Consider the following 20,960-nt stretch of genomic DNA (forward strand, 5'->3'; position numbering starts at 1 on the left):
GTGGGAATATTCGGGAGCATATTTGAGGTGAATACTTTATGTACAAACAGTCAAGCTCAAGGGAACTATTTTAAACCGGTTCTCTCAGTTGCTATGTATTTAGAGTGACTTCTAAAATAATTGAAAGAGTACAAAACATTGAATTTTACAATGACTGAGTGAGATCTGTCATACATTCTCTAAACTAAACTATATATTATTTTATATATTGACAGGTTCAAATGTATAGCTATTCCTTTTATCTATATTTCTATACTATTATTATAAAGAGGTAAAGTTTGTAAGATTGTTTGTAGGGATTAATCTCTGGAACTACTGAACCGATTTTGAATAAAGCTACATTATTCCTGAGGCTATATTTTGTATGCTATACTTTATTTTCAAAAAATTAGAGATCCCTATGAAAATTAAGCTACCCGTGCGAAGTCGTGGCTGGTTGCTAGTCATTTATAATATTTTATTTACGTTTCATAATTTATGTTTTTTTAATCTCGTGGGATCTGTTTGATTTTCTGGGGTAAAAAGTAGATTATGTCAATCTCCGGAAATCAAGTTATCTCTGTACTAAATTAATAAAAATCGGTTAAACGGATGGCTCGTTAAGATTCCTGTGGGAAATCGTGGGATTTCCCGGAATAAAAAATTGCCTTTGTCCACCTCTGAGATGTAAACTAACACTGTGCCAAATTACATTAATTTCAGTTAAAGGCCGTGAAAAGCGAGCAGACAGACAGATAAACACACTTTCGCATTTATAATATCAGTGTGGATGGGTAAATAATGGGGGAGCTCGTAAAAAGTTTTAAACGATGGTGAAAACAACGTTACTCACTATAGGAGTTATAGCGAATATACAGACAAACGTTGCGTTTAGTGACTTTGTTTTATATTTAGAAAAGGGAGGATAATAATTCTGTGATATTGCTGCGTAAACAGAAGGGCACGTATCCAATTTAGTAACTTTTTTGTTAAAACATTCTGGCAACACGTATGCCATCGTAAAATTTTATTGCAAATGTATGTGGCACCGAAATATCTACACCACTGATATGAAAATACCAAGTTACACAACACCGTTCAAAAAAGTGTTTCGGAAAAAATGCTGATAAATCATTTTACTTGTACAGCATTTACTAATTAAGCGATTTGATTAATAAATGTTATAATTACAATATTTTTATCGGTTGAGGATCAGTAGCTCAAAACTTATAAAAAAATCTGAAGACTCTTAAGTATATATTTATCCATAAATAGGAACACAACACAGAAGAGGTAAATAGTAGACTTATGGTTAAAACGTGTAATACGTGTTTTTTTTTTTGGGTAATAGTACCTAAATAAAATGAGTAAAATAATTTTTTTTTTAATTTGATTTACTATACCTGGCGATGGCTACTACAACGCAGAGTGCCCTGCCACTCACGCGTCATCTCTTCTATTCCACTCTCGCATTCGTCAATTTCGGCCAAAACTTTGGCCGAAGCCGGAAGTGTGGCCACAGATGCTTTTGTTGCCCGATGATGGCCAAAGCTGACCGTTCAGTCGGACAATGAAATTGGCCAATTTTTAACTTTTATCTTTGGTTTCTAGTATATCAATGGTCAAAACCCAGATCGCAGTTTCCTTGCCTATGAAATTTGTTATGCATATTCTGCTCGAAGCTTATCCGGGAGCGAGGATGAGTGTCTGTATTACACTTGTTCCAGTCGATTCGTATGTGTCCTTATATTACTTTACCTCGTATTGACCAAGTCGTATGTAACCCCTCATTTCACCTTCCTTATTTCTACAACCGCACTGCAGAGTCACCGCAAGCAATTTAACCCTCACCACCTGGGTGCCTGGTGCGCTTAGACTGCCCGTTGAACCACATCCTTTTTTGGATGCACAGGCAAACTATGGACGAAACCGCGGGCCTAAGCTATGTATCTAGATATGATAAGAGATCATAATGTACATCTAGTAACAAGCCTGCGGACCTCATCGAATTTTTAATACCCTCATTAAAATAAGGGCAACCGTTGGACAGAACACGTTATAATGATTAGGGGCAGTCATTAATCCTGCCCGCTGGAAATTTCCGGCCATATTTTGGGCAGTTAAGCGGATTTTCAGCTTCATGATAATTTCAAGCTTCAATCGTGATGACATCGCTTTATTACACGACTGCCCAAAAAAGGAGTGTACCTAATGTTTTCAGGGTTCATGTGTGTGAGTTTTTTATTTCACCATAACTTCTAAATGCCTAAACAGATTTGGATGTATGAGGTATTGTTAGAATTCTTACATAATCACGAGTGACACTGGCTACTTATAATTTTTTTTTTAAAGTTCGATATGGTAGCATTGATTTTAGAGCGCTACCCTTATTTATTCTGAGGCTCCTATGTCGCCGTTTTCAAATGTGGAACTTTTTACTTTTTAGTTCGATTTTCGGTAGGGCAATTGTGTTTTTTATCACGACTGTTTTTAGGTAAGTCGTAAAATTATTACATACAGGCAAACTGATTATTTATCGGGTAGGTCTGGCCTAGGTAATAAACATCATCTCAAGCCATCGTCAGCCCACGACCAAACATGGGTCTCCTCTAAATTCAAATTCAAATTCAAATCATTTTTATTCAAGTAAACTTTTACAAGTGCTTTCGAATCGTCAAAATAATCTACCACTGGTTCGGAATGCTGTTCCTACCGAGAAGAACCAGCAAGAAACTCGGCGGTTGCTCTTTTCAAATGTACAATTTACAATAATATGCCATACTGTATACAAGCAATTGCAGCGCCGTGTATTGCTGGAGCGAATCAAATCCAAGCTTTTTTGTCATTTACATAATCTTCGATTGTATAATAAGCTTTTTTCAGAAGCATACTTTTAATAGATTTTTAAACTTGTGTAAAGGCAAGTCTAAAATTGATTGTGGAATTTTATTATAAAATATTACACTCATTCCCACAAACGACTTTCCCACTTTCCTGAGGCGGAGCGTAGGATATGCGAGCCTATTACGGTTTCTAGTTTGCCGGTCGTGGTCGTGGTCGTGGTCCATCACGTTGGTCGAGTACAGACTAGCGAACATGCGACAACACAGATTTCACTCTCTGTTTGACAAAGATTCTTCTTAATCATTAATTAAAGCAAGGTTCCAATAATAATAAAACGTAAGCACGTGTAGGGCTGACCCTAGCTAATTGTCGGCAAACTTCCTCGGTTATTGCGCTAAACGACTACTTGCGGCCGCATTCATTTTCACGGTAGATTAAATCGCACAACCCTAATGTTACGGCGATCCCAGTGTAAATAATAATATTATGTAACACATTGATACAGCAATTTTGTCTTAATAATTTTTAAATACATATTACTATCAAAAATTGCGAAACCGGCAGGATTCCAACTTGCGTTTTCTAGATTCGCGCCCGACGCTCTAACCACTAAGCTACGACGTCGCTTACTTGAAGTGTAGGTAAGAACACTATCATAAAAAATTGTAAAAATTTTGTCTTCATCTAAGATTATATATTTTTTGAAAAGATTCCAATGAGTTGAGAACCTCCTCCTTTTTGAAGTCGATTAAAATACCTACTTTTCCCCCGAAAGTAATATAGATATTGAACTGACATTTTTCTACTAAGTTAACTTATCCCATTTTTCTTGACGTCATAGAATTTTGCCAAGTTTGTTCGCTGAATACTGGTCTCGTTTTTCTGTACTAATAAAAGTGTCAGAACTCAGATGATTCTTATAAAAACTCATTTCTACATTTCTCCGTCTCATTTTCAGAGAAATGAGGGAATGAAAAGCTCATCTAACTACAGATTCAAGTTTAAACTAGTTTCGAATTCCCCTTTCGCGAAGTTTAATTAATTTCTCAGGTAAAAATACTAAGGTATTAAAGGTAAAGGTTTCCGACTAAAAACTTTATTTAACTTCTTGGAGAAGTTGTTACTAGATATTATTGTAGTAGGTAGATATAGTACAGTTGTAGTAGAATAAGACCTACAATTTTCCAAAAAGTTCACCATGTCTGTCATGAATCATGTTAGTTCTTGTTAAATTGAGTTTTCGTTAAACTAGAATCTAATTCTTTTCGTATCGAATATTTAATTTGATAGGCGAAAATAATTATATTATAGACCTCGATGTATAGACCTTATTTCGTCTGCAGTAGAAATGGCTGAAACTGGTAAGCGTCGCGAGTATGCCTCACTTATCGAGAGTTACATTTTTGTTCCGTTTGCCATGGAGACCTTGGGGCCATGGAGTGTTAGTGTTAAAAAAATTACGACATATTTTACCGCAGATAGTTTCCTCATCTAGTGACTGAAAGGCTGGTTCATTGTTTGTTCAAAGGATCAGCCTGGCTGTCCAACGCGGAAATTCAGCCAGTATTTTTGGCACATCCCAAGCGGGCATGTTTTGTATAATAATAATAAGATAAGGCTACCTTTAAGTTTTATTGTCACACTAGCTGATGCCCGCGACTTCGTTCGCGTGGATGAAGTTTTTTAAAAGTCCCGTGGGAACTCTTTGATTTTCCGGGATAAAAAGTAGCCTATGTGCTAATCCAGAGTATAATCTATCTCCATTCTAAATTTCAGCCCAATCCGTCTAGTAGTTTTTGCGTGAAGGAGTAACAAACATACACACACACACACACACACACACACACACATACAAACTTTCGCCTTTAAAATATTAGTGTGATTTTCAATTCAATTCCGCTTTTTCAAAACAATATAATACCTTTAATCAATATTAGGTTACTTTAGGGCTCCAATTTCCCGTCCTGAAGCGAAAATTCGAATATAAAATTCAAACTTTAATCCCGAACTTGAAAATATCAAAGAAAACGACATCGCAAGACTTTTACATTAAGGATTCAGGGAGTTTTCTAAATGAATAAAATTTGCTCTCTTGGTTCCAAACTCTACCTAGAAACCTGTATGATAAAAGCTGTAGCGTTATTTTGAATGATTTTTCATTGCTGTTTTTGTATAGCGCAATTAGAGGTTTTATGACTATTAAGAAGTTAAGCTTCATTTACACTAGAGCAAAATTCACATTTGAAAATGTGATTTTGATGAATTGTTTTGATAAATTCTTCCAAACAGCCAATTTCGGCAAGTCGAAACAAACGTTTGTAAAATAACACTTCAAAAATTAAATTTAAAATTCTGGGATAGTGAATTTATTTGGTTTCTTGTTTTAAAAATGAGCTTGTTTGTATTTACTTATTTGTTTGTTCCCTCAAAACCCCGCAAACGAAATGGACACAAATAGAGACGGCGCGGGTCGGGCTTGTTTTGTGTTTGCGTTGTTTTTATAATTTGTATACAAGAACAAAGGGAGAGTTAGGTTGATTTGTCGCGAGCGAGTGAATTTGTTTTATTTTGTTCTCAGCCTCTCTGGAATTAACAATGGACTACTTAAATTGTTGGCATTAAATTAAATGCAAAAAAATAAGGCTTTTCTTACAAGTATTTTTTGAAAAATATACTATGCGTATTTTTTTTTCTAGGCAAGTAATTCACCGATTTTTTCGTGATTTCTGAAAATTTTTGCTTGATACTTTTTTATTCTTTGGAGGAAAGTCTATGGTTCAAAATGTCTCAAAGTTTCATTTTTTTGGCTTTCATCCTTTCAGAAAAAAGACAAAAGAAATAAAGAACTTAGAGCTATGCCAAGAATAATGTTACCATTTTGAAAAGAGACTCTTCTCATTTTGGAAGACCCGTGCTTAGTGGTGGGCTGATGATAAATTGATATAGTGACGATGACTTAGTTCTTTAGTCAGCTTTAAAAGTAGCAATGTGTACATAATTAAAAAGGTCAAAATACAAGATACAAATAAACGCTGAAATATTATAGTTAAATTGTTTTTCTGTCTCTTTGTTGTAGTACATTTACGTATATATTTATGAACTCAGAATTTTCTCCTCTTTCATTTGACACCCCACACGATACAATATCAAAAAAAAAAATTGGAGACCCCCACTTTTTTTCACGTAACATCCGTTAGGTCAATTTTTTCGTATACAATAGGCACCTATGTATGATATTCATTTACTAAAGAACAAAACTTTAGAAACAGCAAACTAAAACTAAAATAATATAAAGCTGAGTCGGTAGAGCTCTCATTTCCTGAAAGTAGGAGTGTACTTAGTATCTACTCGTATACCTACTGTACTTTATACTTATAATATGAACTGTGTAGGTTATTACCTACACAGTTGTACGAACTGTATAATATAATATGAACTGTTTTTACAAGAACGTTCTAGAAATGTTTGCTTCGTAAAATACCCAATTTCATATTATTATTGTTGAAGCATTGGGTATTATTTCAATATACGAGCAGAGGGATTTCTATGCTGTTGTTATTATAGTTTTAGCTTTATTTTCGTAGAAATTGTATAATTGAGTGTAGGTGATCATCATCATCATTATCAACCAATAGACGTCCACAGCTGGACATATTAGATCACTTGTGGGGACTTCTACACGCCTTGGCCTGGTTTTTCGAACTATGAGCCCTTTCTTTCTTCTTTCTGGGCTAGTTTCCGCACTTAAACGTAAAGTAAACTATGAACCCTCCCCCTTGCCACTTTAGCTTCCTATACTTCTATTAGCTCCTATACTTATTTGAGCTTATTATTGTGAAAATATTATAAAACTAGATTTTCTGGGATAAAATTAGCCTATGTCTGTCATCGGTAAGCTTTAACATTATGAAAATTCAACATATTTTTAGGAATGCAACATTTTGAGTGTAAAGGCTTTTTCCAAGCCAAACGGCGCGGATGGGCCGTGAAAAGGTGACCGAGAGACACACTTTCACATTATTTTGCACATAATTATTATTAGAATAGAAAATAGATCTCGGGAAGGTCAATGTCCAGCTGTGGATGCAAACAGTTGATTGATTTATAGTGGAGAATATATAAATATACTATACATACATTAAGCTTTAAATATTTTTATTTAGGTATTTTATATACGTAATAAAAGCATATTTCAAAAGTCAAAATAAACTAGTTGCGTCATTTAGTTTTCTGCCCGTAGAAATGAGGTTATTCAAGGGGTAGATAAGGCCTCATTTAGTTTACACCGTACAAGGCCGTCCGAGGGTCCGTTCGATTTTCAATACATTTGCGCCAAGATGGGGTACGGATGATGCATGATTTAGCATAAAATATCTATCTATTTATATAATTATATACTTAAGGATATATTACCAATCCGCATTTTTTCAACGATGAAGGAAAACATTGTGAGGAAACCTACATGCCTGTGAATTATACATAATGTTCTCAAAGGTGTGTGGACGTCTGTCTGCGATTCCGCATATTTTGGCCAGCGTGGTGGCCTAAATTCTTTTATTTTGAGAAGAGATTGGTGCTTTCTAGTGGGCCGGTGATATTTTGATCATGATGATATAATGACTGGCTCATCTATTATCGAATATCGAATACACATAAATCTCTGGGTTCAGAAATTTAAAAAAATTCAGATTTTTTTACTATAGGCGGATGAAACTGCAAGCATAAGATAGTGGTTCCCTTAAAGTTCAGCATATTTTAAAAAAATAAGCAAGTTAATGCAGTACAAGTCCGTATAGCACCTACCTAGTAAGGTAGGCATTGCAAAATACCCGCGCTGTTTCATTTGCTGCGGCTAGTGTCCCGGCCGCGGACTACGATATATGGTTACGACCGCCGAATTCAGAATTAATATAGAACAGTTTGTAATTCCATCTGTGACATTTATATAACGATGAGTGCGTTATTTTGGGGCTGGAATCTCTTTCTGAATGATCATAGTCTTAGATCATATTATGTCACAGATGGATTGTATAATTAGCCGCTTTATAAAACCACTAGTTGCAATACAGCTATATATGAAACATCTTAAAGCCTTTCATTCTCATTCCGTTACGTTCGTCATCATGATCAACCCATCGCCGGCTCACTACAGAGCACGGGTCTCCTCTCAGGGTGAGAAGGCTTTTGGCCACAATCTACCATACCACACTGTGCAAGCCTGGATTGGCAGACTATGTTCTACATTACTTAGATGTTATGTAAATTATCTACTACTAATTTACGTGCAGTTTAGTAAAGGTCAAATGTTTTGAATTAAATAAATATAAAAATTGCTAGGAAATCAATAACTATCCAGTTGTGATTAGGAACTAAAATTTTTTTGTGATTAAAATTATAACGGAGATAATCATCAAATCACTCAATCAATCAATCATTGTATTGAGTAATTGACTAATTCGTTAGCGGAGGCCCAAATGTGTCAATTATTTTGGCTGTTTTTAACCCCCGACCCAAAAAGAGGGGTGTTATAAGTTTGACATGGCATCGCAAAAAAATGGTTGGGGAAAGTTTTCTAGTTACTGTAAACCTTCACTTGTCGGGGATGTTATTTTTTAATTTTCACTTGTACATAACGGAACTGTTTTGTAATAACTAATGGTTTTGTAAAACAGCTGATAACACAATCCTATTATATCGTTTCATTATGAAGTCCCACTTTACAGAATAAATATTTTGATACAATTTCGTTCATATTACCGAGCTCCTTTCCAAACAACTCACGTCGCTGTTTTCTTGCCTATGAAATTTGTTATGCATATCCTGCGCCCCTGAGCTTATCCGTGAACCGAATTATATTATTTTTATTTAAATAAATTCGCATTCGCTACTTTTCGTACATTTTCTTATCATAAACTACTATTATTAACTTTTTGTTCCAGTGAACTTATTATTTTAGAGCGCGTGCGCGAGTAAAAATATATACTTACAGAGGTTCTCGATCGTAAACCTTTTCGAATGGCATTAGCAATACTTCGATCTACCCGATGCGGCTGAACGCACACATTTTCACCAATGAAAATGTCTCAATTAAAAAAAATTATAAACACTTTACAATTTACAATAATTACAACCAAACTGATACCAAATCAGCAGCTACTATAAGTTATATTTTGCGTTCACCTGGTAGGTAGGCAGTAATGGTATGTACTTATTTTAGATCAAATTTTCAAGACTTATCACTAAAATGAATATTCCTATTTCCCACACTGAGGTTAGTCAGTCATACTCATTATTATAATAAGACAGACATTCATTATTATAATAAGGCCAAAGGAATTATAAATGAGTCGGGTTTATCAGGCAGCTGTATAAAAACAGAAGACGTTACAATACTGAAGCCGTATGCCATTACTCGAGGTATACTAACAGATAAGATAAGATAAGATAAGATAAGATAATTTATTTGCAAGAAAGTTGGTACAATAAGATTGAAATTCATGAATAGAGGCCTTAACTTTCTACTAAATTATTAGTGTGCAAATATTTAAGATAACAAATATATTGAATAAGGATACAGAGTAAGGATAGTACATATGTTATTACCTAAAAAGTTTAGACGAAGCCTAGCACTCGTGCTGTAAAGACTACAATCATACAGATAGATACAGACCCCGGACAAATAGATTCCGGGACCAATATTGAAGAGTCGTCGTGGTCATTCACATCTACAGTTTCATCACCAGTCTACTCTACCACACTACGAGAACAAAACCCGCACAAGCCGTAGTCACCATTATCCTCATCGTCTCCCGTTTAAACGGACATTTAACACAAAAGCAATCCCAACATTAGCAAAATCTCTGTTATAGCCGCAAAACCATTAGAGCGCCGCGACAGACAATGCAAGGCCCATTTGAGACGTCGCCCATACATCCTTAAACGTTGCTCGGAATTTAGGACGCCGTGCAAGACTTTAGCTGTGTAAGTGCTTTATACAATTCGGTGTACAACTTTGCGCTGCGAGTTATGGTGACAAAGGACATAAAGCTACAAAGGTTGCTCGCATTCACTATTTTAAAAAGGATTTAAAAGTATTTGTCTATTAAATGCTTTGTTACTCTTCAACTTGAAAATATAGCTAAACACCGTTTGTTTTTGTGAGTGCCCTACTACTTTTGGACCCTTCGTTAGAGTGTTTGTTGTCGTGCCTACTGATTGTGCTTGGGAATGAGGTAGATACTATTGATTCTACAATCAATAGTAACTAATATAGTGGGCGTCTATTTGTTGATGAGGATATCAACCGATAGACGCCCACAGTATGACATATTATGTCTCTTATAGGGGCAAGTTTGGTGTCGTCTGTCCACCTAGCGGGGGTATTTCCAAGCAGTTTCAAACCCGCAATGTATAGCGTAAAAAATTAAAAATAATGCCCCGCCTACGACGCGGCATTGACCCCGCGGTCCTATCTACACAAGTTCATTGACCTCTTTCTTTAATCAGATATTTTTTTGAAATACACGAACTGTTAAAAATACAGGTTTTCTTTTTTTGCGCTTTTTTTTCGTGGTATCTTATCAGTAATCATCAGTTATAGGTACTGTCACCTGTCTTCATTTTTACCCTGTATAGTGTATACCTATAGCTGTCTACCTATTCAGTTATTCCCTAGCAACGAATAATACCTCCACATACAGCGTAAGGGATGCGACCCTGAACCCATTAAATTAAATGCCTCCAGCAAATAGTCATTTGTAACCTCCAACTAAGAAAGGATTTTCAGAAATGACACCTGAGTAAAGTCACCCAGCTAGGTAGTAACTAGTGAAATAAGCTTGTTGTTTCTTATGTAGAATATATGGCTGTCTACAAACTCAGCTATTCCCCAAATCCGAGGTAGTAATGAATCATAACTCCCGTTGGGACAGCATATAGGGCTGCGACCCTGAACCCATTAAATTGAATGCCTCCAGCAAATAGTCGTTTTGCGCAATAAGCGTGGGAAGGTCGGCTCTGCCAAATTAATTACGGGTCTCCCCTATGTCGTATCATTTAGCGTTATTTTTATTTATGCGTTAACCGTTAATTATTGCTTAGGTTGTTATGTGATCACTTATAACATTGTTATTTGAACGTTACGATGATTACGTAGAACGTAATTCATAACTGTTATGTTACTGTTTAGTAAGTACTTACCGGCAAAACGTCTAAATATAAATCTTCGTTGTTCCCTCATCGTAATCATTATGATCAATCCAGCCACATCCACTACTGAGCACGGGTCTCCTGTTAGAATGAGCCTTTATTCTCTATCCCGTGAGAATATAAAAAACCTGACCTTAGGTGTTCTTTGTCTACATTATCCTAAAATTTTGAGCACAGCTTCTTAAATTCATGGATTTGGGCTGGGCGTTAAGAGTAAGTGAACTTTTTCAAGTTTTTTGGCTCATAACTTTTAAATCTAGATATTTTTCTAAATCAAGATCTGGCAAACTACACACATACTGATTTAGTTTCTAAACTTGTCTACATTTCATTGAGTTTGATTGGTTAATATTCAAATGCTTTCGCGGTGCAGTGGTTAGTAATTATTCGAATCTCGTCGCGGTTATTTTTCATGACATGACATAAAATATTTAAATAACAAAAAAGCTTGTGAATTAATTGCTTTACAGCTTTGAAAGTTCTAATAATTAGGTTTAAGTGCATAAGTTAATAATAAGTAGAGTTGTGATAAAAAAAATACCTGGCTAAGTTTGTTGTGGGTTCTTCTCAGACCTGGGCGCGTATGAAACCTTCGTAGCAGCTTTAAGTTTATGTAATTAATTATCACCATAACATATTACAACATATTAATTGAACAACTGACCATCAGTGTACAATGCTATCAATTTGGATAAATGATTTGACTTTGAATGAAAAGTAAACTACGTTCGTAAGCAGAGCTCTCAGGAGCGCTCGAGGTGATTAACTCCCTTCATTTTATCAGCAAGTGAAACGTAAAATTAAAGCCACATTTTCCACCATTAAAAATACATACATTCTACTAAACGCTAAGTTCTCTCTATCTCGGGGTAATAGTAAGGAATGGGGTGGGTGCGAGATAAAATGTACTTACCGTAATATGAAGTTACTGCCCATTGCGACGGTATAGAACCACCATCTTTCCAGTGCTTTAGAAATAATTTGCAGAACTACGAATTATGGGCACGGTTATTTTTTTATGAAAGACGTGTTTTCCTCCACTTCTTCTGCTTTAGGCATGTTGACTTTAACAGGATCGTCTAGTTGTAAAGTTTTTCTTCTTATCACCTAAAATACTATTTCAAGAATAAAATGTAGGCAATACCTACTGAACTTCAAAAAAAATTAGAAAAATGTACAACTAGACGATTTTCTCTTAAGTGGAGAAAACGCTGGGATAACCAACTCTTTGTTATAATGTGTGTGTTTTTTTTAAAGAAAACAAAAAGTCAATCGTATCTATTTTATTCGCACGTTTCATTTTTATCATTTTAAAATCTGATTGCCAATGAAGCCTCTTTTTAAAATGCCACAATACATGGAAAAAAACCATGCCAAATCAGCTGTGAAATCAGGCCCAATAGCCATGCCAAATCAGGACCAAATGCGATGCCAAATTTGGTCATCCATCCAGTTAACCACTTGGGGTGGGGGTAGGGCTAGCAAAATAAAAGCTTCTATTCCTTTGTTTATTTTATGTAAGTATTGCAAGCTTTTAGTAAAAGAAAATATCGTACAAAATAAAGGCGCTCGCAGACACTGACAAGGCGCAGACCAGTCAAGTGGAAATGTCGCGAAATGAAGCAGCCGCAATTCTGTGTAAAGCGGGCATTCCTCCGAACCGTCGCGACGTCACAGCTGTCGCCGCGTGATGCTGCTTTGTTCTCAACGCTTATCACTTTGACGTCAACAACACGCTAGCTGAGCGACGTTTTCTGGGGACCAAAGAAAAATACAGGCACCGTTTTAGTTTTGAAGGTTAAACACACGCTTCAACTGTGTGTGATAGGGTTTGGTACTGTATACACGTTTTTGCTCAGTTCTTATAGGCTGCCTGCGTGGTTACTGAGCACAAGTCTCCTCTTAAAATGAGAAGGATTTTGATCAAAGTCTACCACGCTGGCCAAGTGAGGATTGGCAGATTTCACACCCTTTTGAGGACATTATGGAGAATGCTCAGGCATGCATCCTCACGCGCAGATTATCTTCACTGTTAGCAAGTGACATTTAATTGCTAGAGGTGTTTCCAACATCAATGCTTAAAACTCACATAACTCTGAAAAGTTGAGATATGGTTTCGACATAGATAATAATTTATCATTCTAGAAAAAACTTTTCGTAATAATCAATAGGTAAAGCAAATACTTTATCTTGCAGACTAAACTACGCGCTCTGCGGGCTATCAGCGTGGTGGTGGCACGCGTGCAACGTCGCGCTGCACGCGGCGTGCTGCGCGTTGGTCGCGCGCGCCGGCGCGGTTGTCGCGCGTCTGCAGCGCCCCTTCGCCGCACTCGCTGCGTTGCTTTTCGCCGTGCACCCTGTACACACTGAAGCGGTAAGTTTGCCATAAACATACCATAAGCTTATCATAAGGCATTCCGAACTAAATAAATTATATAATCAGGGGAGCCTTGTATATCATGGATTTCCACATAGTAACGCCTGCTTCTGTACAAAAATAAACCAATTTTATTGCGTTAGAAGTGTTTATATCCGGATTGTCTTTAGGTAGGACTTGTAGATATAGGCATTAGTGTCCTGGAGTGGACGGCGATAACGAGCGGCGCCCGTCGCCGCACAGACCCGTCGCGACTAACGAGCTGCAGCCGAGTTTATTTGTTGTTGGGCTACAAATATACTTATATAGTATATACCCTATATACTGTACCACGGGCAAACTGTTCCATTTAGGTTTATTTACAACAAAGGCATACCTAATAATAATAGATTGCGCTTGACGACCATCATGCTTAAGAAGAAGCTAGACAGGAGCGAGCTTATCTAGCTTCTTTTTTTAGGATTCCGTACCTCAAATGAAAAAACGGAACCCTTATAAGATCACTTTGTTGTCTGTCTGTCTGTCTGTATGTCTGTCTGTGTGTCCGTCTGTCTGTCCGTCTGCCGTGTCTGTCAATAAAACCTATAGGATACTTCCCGTTGACCTAGAATTGTGAAATTTGGTACGTGGCAGCCTGGCAGAAAACACGGACCGCGCCCAAAGGGTATTCCACACCTCTCGGTTCTTATCTAGTAGTCCTATCTTATACATCATCTAGTATATTATAAAATACTAGACATGGACTACACAAATTTCAAACCTCTACTTATTATACCCCCTTATGTTGAATTTTCATAGATGAAAGATGAGATAATAATATTATAAAGAGGAAACCTTTGTATTTTTGTATGTTTGTATTGAATAGGCTCAAAAACTACTGGACCGATTTCAAAATTTCTTTTACCATTACTTAGAGGGATTCTTCCGAATCCGTATAGGCTATATTTTATCCCGGAAAATAGATAGAATTTTTCGTGGTAGTGTCCACCCGTGCGAAGCCGGGGCGGGTCGCTAGTGTCATAATAAGATCAGTCAGCCAGTTTTCCTTTTATATACTTTCTTATAAATAAATTCTAGACTAATGCCTCTAAGTAGATGTTTTTGATTTACCCACCTAGTTCCCGCGAGCATAGCATAAACATATGCGAGCGATTTCAAATGCATGCTACGAGCAGGAATGTCATATCCAAAGCAATTGAAAGACGCGGCAAAAATACGCAAAGCATTCCTATACCATAGTTTGGAAATTATACAGTTGGGTAACTGTTTATTGTGATCTAGCGACCCGCCTTATTACAATTTTCATAAGGCATAATACTCGGGAATAATGTAACTTACCACTGGTGAAAGAATTTTCAAAATTGGCTCAGTAGTTCCAGAGATTACTCCTTATAAACAAACTTACAAGCTCTTTATAATATTAATAATATAACCTCTATATAAATTATTAATAATAGATGAATAACAGCGGTATTAGCAGTGCTATATTGAATACTTACCTAAATAATTATTATGTCAAAGTCTATTATAAAATTGATAGTGGTACTGGTTTTTACAACATCTAGATATTTATTTATAACTTTAGTAACAGTGTTTATACCTACACTTCAAGGAAATTCTTCATGATTTTAAATAGGTCATATCGAAAATTGCGTCTAACCTGCGTCTCCCTGGGTATCGCCTTTGACTGCTAGAAATATTATCTTAAAATGAAACCCGAAACTGTTTTAATGTGTGGAGAGATTAGATACCTATCTGGCTCAACAAGGTTGTATTTTCCCTACTGTAAGATAGCTTATCTGTGTTTATGTTTTCAACTGCATTATTGCTGCGGAATAACTAGGCTCTTGTGGCTAAAGTTATTCATACGTTATATAACCTGCATGTTTTCTATTATTTTAAGAGTTTTATTTTAAGAGTTTTGTTTACCCTTCCCTCCTACTTGGGAGGTTGAGGGTTCGATCCCAGACACGCACCTCATACTTTTCGGTATTATTGTGTGTTTTAAGCATCGATGTATTTAAGCAATTAAAATATCACTTGCTTTAACGGTAAAGGAAAACGTCATACGGAAACCTGTACGCCTGAGAGTTCTCCATAGTGATCTCAAAGGACTCAAAGGTGTGTACAGTCTGCCCACCCACACAGTGCCAGCGTGGCAGACTATAGCCTAAACCCTTCTCATTTTGAAAGGAGACGGGTGCTCAGTAGTGGTTGGGTAATAGGTTGATCATGATGATGCTAAAAAGTCCATGGAATTTGGACTAAGTCATAGAGTGTAATGTTTTCATCTAAATATTAAAAAAAAAACCTACCGTCGAATTGAGAACCTCCTCCTTTTTTGGAGTCGGTTACAAAGGAAAAGCTGACTGAATGACTGACTGACTGATCCATCAACGCACAGCTCTCACTACTGGACAGATCGGGCTAAAATTTGGCAAGCACTGTAGCTATTATGACTAAGACATCTGCTAAGAAAGGATTTAAGTATGAAAATTCAACCCCTAAGGGGGTAAAATAGGGGCTTGAAATTTGTGTAGTCCGGAACAAGTAGCGAACATAAGCTAGTAAAATATAATGTCCTCATTGTGACGCAAGATGTTCCATTATTTACGTCAAAAAGAGAAATGTAAAAAGAAAAAAATGTAAAACAATAACACTAAAAGCAGTCTTGTATTTTAATACAGTTGCGGAGTTGGAAATAAGAAGCGTGGGTTCTGAGGAAAAGGGTTAACATCTTGAAACCTCGTTACGCCGCGCCGGGGCTTGGCTATAGCCCCGCGGCGAGCGAGGGATGGCGTTAGGGTGCGTTTCCACTGACGCGGAGTGGGGCAGAGTGGAGCGGAGCGGACCGTAAATTGGGCAATCACACAGTTTCTATGTCTATGTAAAAAACCAGGTCAATCCCTTGCTTCGTTGCGACGTGATTGAACGACAAACTATTAAACCAACAAATAGAAACTGCCTGTTGTTTTGTTGGTTTGTCGTTATTTTTTTGTATAGATATAATAAGGACCTGAGTAACATAAGCTAATACTTTTATCCCAGAGAATTAAAGAGTTCCCACGGGATTAATATAAAACGTAGTTAGTACCTACTTAGTAGCAAATAATAACAATAATAATTTGAATCAAACACTATTCCAAAGTTTGTGCTATCTACTCGAAGCTCAATATCTGAGCTCAAATTGACAACCCAGGTTGTTCTACATTGATTGCTTCATAGCTGCAGGCAATATTGTTAATTTACGCTTAAGGTCGTAGCTCACTTACACGACATAGTTCCCGCAAGGTAAAAGAATAAACATTCAAATAAGGACTTAAAGTCGTACTCTGTTTATACATTTTACAGTGACAACATACAATTGCCAACATGCAATCAGCCACTCGATCGTTGACGTCTCGCTTACCACGTGCTTTAAGCGAACTGCCCACCTTTTCATCGTGCCGGACACTCGAGCAAGTTGTTGTGTGCGCAGTAGGGAGACGCCGTACCGCTAGCTGTCATCCCGTGGACAGCAAGCTTTCTGCTAGCTGTCGGCGCGTGGACAACTAGCGGTGACTTCGATTTGAGGCGGACCCGTGAGTGTGTTGTGTGGGAACGGTGCCGTGTAAATGAGCTACGATCTTTAATCTGACGCTAGACTTCAACTAGTTCCGTGATCTAGCTCAATTCAAACCTAGGACGGTAATAGCTAATTGATAAACTATCTTCCTTTGACAACTACATGGCTTATTACTCGTGTAAGCTTCGAGTTCATCATTTATGCTGCTTCTCTAAACAAGGTTAGCGTTTCCAATTTAGATGTTATTAAAGAGCTAAATTATTTGCTAAGCCGTAAGGTTTAGCGTTTAGGTATGTTTTAGTATTTGACGTAGAAACTTATAATGGGGCTGGATCTAAAGAAAGTGAATATCAGAAGCCTTTTCAGTATATTATTATTAGATATGGAATTTACTTGTTTATTACACAAAATAGGTATCCCACAAAACTTCATACTCATATATCGCCTATAAAAACAAGATGGCAGGCAATTCAGCATAAAACTTAATGCGAGTTCTGTATTAATAAAAGCACCTTTTCTCAAAAGTATTTATTCATTTGCAAAAATCAATAATTTACTACTAATGTAAAAAAGAGATATTAAAAAAGAATTCTGAATTAGAGACTTGTTTTGACTATCATTAGATGCTTTCCAAAGCAGCGGTCATTGATAACACAAATTGTGATTGTGTGATTAAATGATAAGATTCCTTCGTTTTAATTTACTTACTATTAAAATAAGTTTCAATATAAAGTATTACCTACCTACTTACCGTGAAGTATCGTTCACTTTGTAACTAACTGATGCATGAATTCCAAGAACAAACAATTGAGTTGAGCATAAAATACATAATTATAAACCACTCAAAGCTGAATTTGTAACAATACACAATCAAAACAGGGAAGCTTTTAGAGGGTTCTTAATAAATTCAGTATACACCGTGTTTAATTTGCAAGCATTACCCTGTAAGAGCTTTGCAAACAGAGTTCCAGATAAGAGACTAGAGATGATAAAAGCTATAAACGGCTCACGGAATTGAAAGAAGAGATATAATATTATGTCTCTTATTGGCTAGTGAATCGTATCACTCATTTTGATGATCTAAAGTCAGAAAAGTAAACAGTATGCAACTGCATCATAATTCGCAGCTTATTTATCCTCTCGAGAAGTCAAAAGAATTTTATCTTCATCATGATCAACCCACACGGCCCAATACTTAGTACGGGTCTCCTTTCAGAATGAGAAGGGTGTTGGCCATAGTCTGCTGCACTCAGTGCGGATTGGCAGAAAATATTTTAGAAATTATTAAAGACCCGTTAAAAAGCCGTTAGGTTTAGCTTGTAGGTAGGTACCTATATTAAATGTATGATGCCGCGTAAAAACTTATAATGCCACCAGATTTACGTGACTTACTTCCTTCCAAGTTAGCCCGCTTCCATCTTAGACTGCAGCATCACTTACCACCTGGTGAGATTGCAGTCAAAGGCTAACTAGTACCTGAATTAAAAATAAAGACACCTTAATTAGTAACTTAAAACCACCGTCCACGTAAGTGCACTTCCATCTAGAATGCATCATCATTAACGTCAAAATTGAGTATTTAAACTCGAAAAGGAAAAATAACAAAATGATATCAGCAACGTTTAAAAGTCTGATGTAACTGATACCCTTTTGCTGAGTGTGTGAAATCAAGATCTACTGATACAGTTCATTTTTATCTTTCCCTCGCAAACTATTCAAGTGTATCCGGGACGAAATGGCGGTGTTTCTTTTCGAACGAGCCTCAAATGCTCGATTTATTTGTTGAAGGTATTTAAATTCTTCCAGTTCAATCTCGCCAAGCTGTATGTTTACATTGGATTGCATATTTTCGATGTTTATTCAGATAAAAGAAAAGTTCGCTATCTGGCAATCTTACTTAAATTGAACCTTTAGATTAGTCAGTCCGTCTGTCCGTCCGTTCGTCCGTTCGTCGGTCTGTCTTGTCTGATTTAAAATTTTCACAGAATGTGGGTTTCTATTGCCGCTGTAACTTACAAAAAGAAAAAAGAAAATGGTCGTCATGAATATTTAAAAAAAGTGTTATTTCTTCGAGTGCAAGTCCGACTCACTCTTGACCGTTTTGGTTGGGTTTAGCGTTGCTTCAAGAAACGATTTTCCAAACAAATGTTAATCCAACTAATACTATATATTAATAAAAATCTGTACCTACTTATATATACAAGGAAAAGCTGACTGACGACTGACTGACTGATTTATAATGCACACAACGCACAGCCAAAACTACTGGACGGATCGCGCTAAGGCATGCAGGATAGCTATTATGACGTAGACGTCCGCTAAGAAAGGATTTTTGAAAATCGAACCTCTAAGAGGGTAAATAGGGGTTTGAAATTTGTATACTTCACGCGGATAAAGTCGCGAGCTTAAGCTAGTTTAATATAAATGAGAAAAGGTATAAATAAATGAGAGATAATACAATAAAACGATATGGTGTCCCGGAGCACATTGCCAGGTTACGGCCTTTTACTTTTTACGTGTACCCGCCCGGCGGCAACAAAGGGACATTACGGTATCAGCGGTTATTTATCTGCCTCGCGAACTCGTTAACACGGCCACCTGTCCCACATAACTCACCACCTAACTACCTACCAGTTACTGCTAACACTTACCTCGCGAATTAATGCCTCAAAACCCCCCATGGGGCAATCCATATTGAGAGGTGTTTCTTAGGGAAAACTAAGCCAAAGATTGCCTGGATAGCTATGTAAGCAATAAAGTAATGATAGAAGAGTATCCCACTTCGACTAACAACAGACAGATAATAAGTTCTTAGGTGTTTGATTCAAGTAATATAATTATTATTAGGTGTTTCCAAAGTATTAACTATAGATTCATGACCTCAAGCATTAGCATAGTGTAACGTCATCAGAATTTTTCTAAATTTAGTTCATAAAGCTTAGGTCCCTAATTTTAATTCGATAAACAAACTTATCTAGCATCTGTCTACTTTACACTAAACGCAAAACCGAATTCGCCCATAATTGAACGAGAATTATTTTTATACATTTGCCTACCCGAGTGTGAAAACAAGAAAAAAAAGATTTCCCCCGAGTTTCAGTGCAATTGGCAGCTATCAGAGTTACCGGCTTTGAAATACGAAAATCTCATAAGGAAAACCAACAAAACGTAATTGTTCATTCGTCTTTCCTTCGTTTCGAAGGCATGGATGATAATGGCATTTTCGACTGCCGATTTAATTGGAAACGTCAGAGTCGGTATCAAAGTCTTCGAACAGAGCATGTTGCCAGTGATGACATATAATGAATCCAAGACATCATCGTCTTCATCAACCCATCGCCGGCCCACTACTGAGTACGGATCTCCTCTCAGAAGAGAAGGATTTTACCATAGAGAAGAACGATAATATTCGACTATGTAGGTTAAACAATGACTTTCAAACTTTGATTTTTTTTTCTTACCATAAAGCTCCATTATAATATTATCATGGAAGGTTTATTCCTACTGCCATCTAGCTAGCCTATGGGCTACTAAGTAATATTATTCTAGCTTAAACTTCTACTTATGCATAATTTCTAAATATAATTTATAGTCCATTAGCTGTCCTTAGTTTATTCTAATATTATGGTTACAGTTAACTATGTGTGACCTAGATAAAAACTTTGAAATAATAATTTTATTATTCGTAGCCTTAAAACAATTCAATTAAAATTTATCAAGTGCGTATCAGACTTTTGCCACTGAATAGATGAGTAAGGCCTTACCTTATTTACCTATTCAGTAATTTTTGCACACTGTCTGGGGCAGTAAGTTGTGTTCGGGTCTAACTATTGTACTACTATAGCCACATGTTATTTACCCACAATTTGGCAAAATAAGTATGACTAGTTAGATTGAGCTTAGAACTGAGGAATCAAAATGTAAAATCGCATTACACAGTCTTATGGCACACTTTCTTAATTTCAAGTAAGTTACTTTTATTGAGCA

General features: G+C 36.6%; 1 protein-coding gene across 1 annotated transcript in view; it reads left to right on the forward strand.

The window, feature by feature from the left end:
• LOC123866476 (protein O-mannosyl-transferase TMTC1-like) overlaps window positions 1-20,960 on the forward strand; it is a 162,863-nt gene that overhangs the window by 78,674 nt on the left and 63,229 nt on the right. The window contains exon 4 of the mRNA XM_045908066.1: window positions 13,228-13,405. Within this exon, the coding sequence (XP_045764022.1) occupies window positions 13,228-13,405 (178 nt within the window). The remainder of the gene's footprint in view (window positions 1-13,227; window positions 13,406-20,960) is intronic.

Source organism: Maniola jurtina, chromosome 6 (assembly GCF_905333055.1).
Source record: "Maniola jurtina chromosome 6, ilManJurt1.1, whole genome shotgun sequence".
In the NCBI taxonomy this organism is placed as follows: domain Eukaryota; kingdom Metazoa; phylum Arthropoda; class Insecta; order Lepidoptera; family Nymphalidae; genus Maniola; species Maniola jurtina.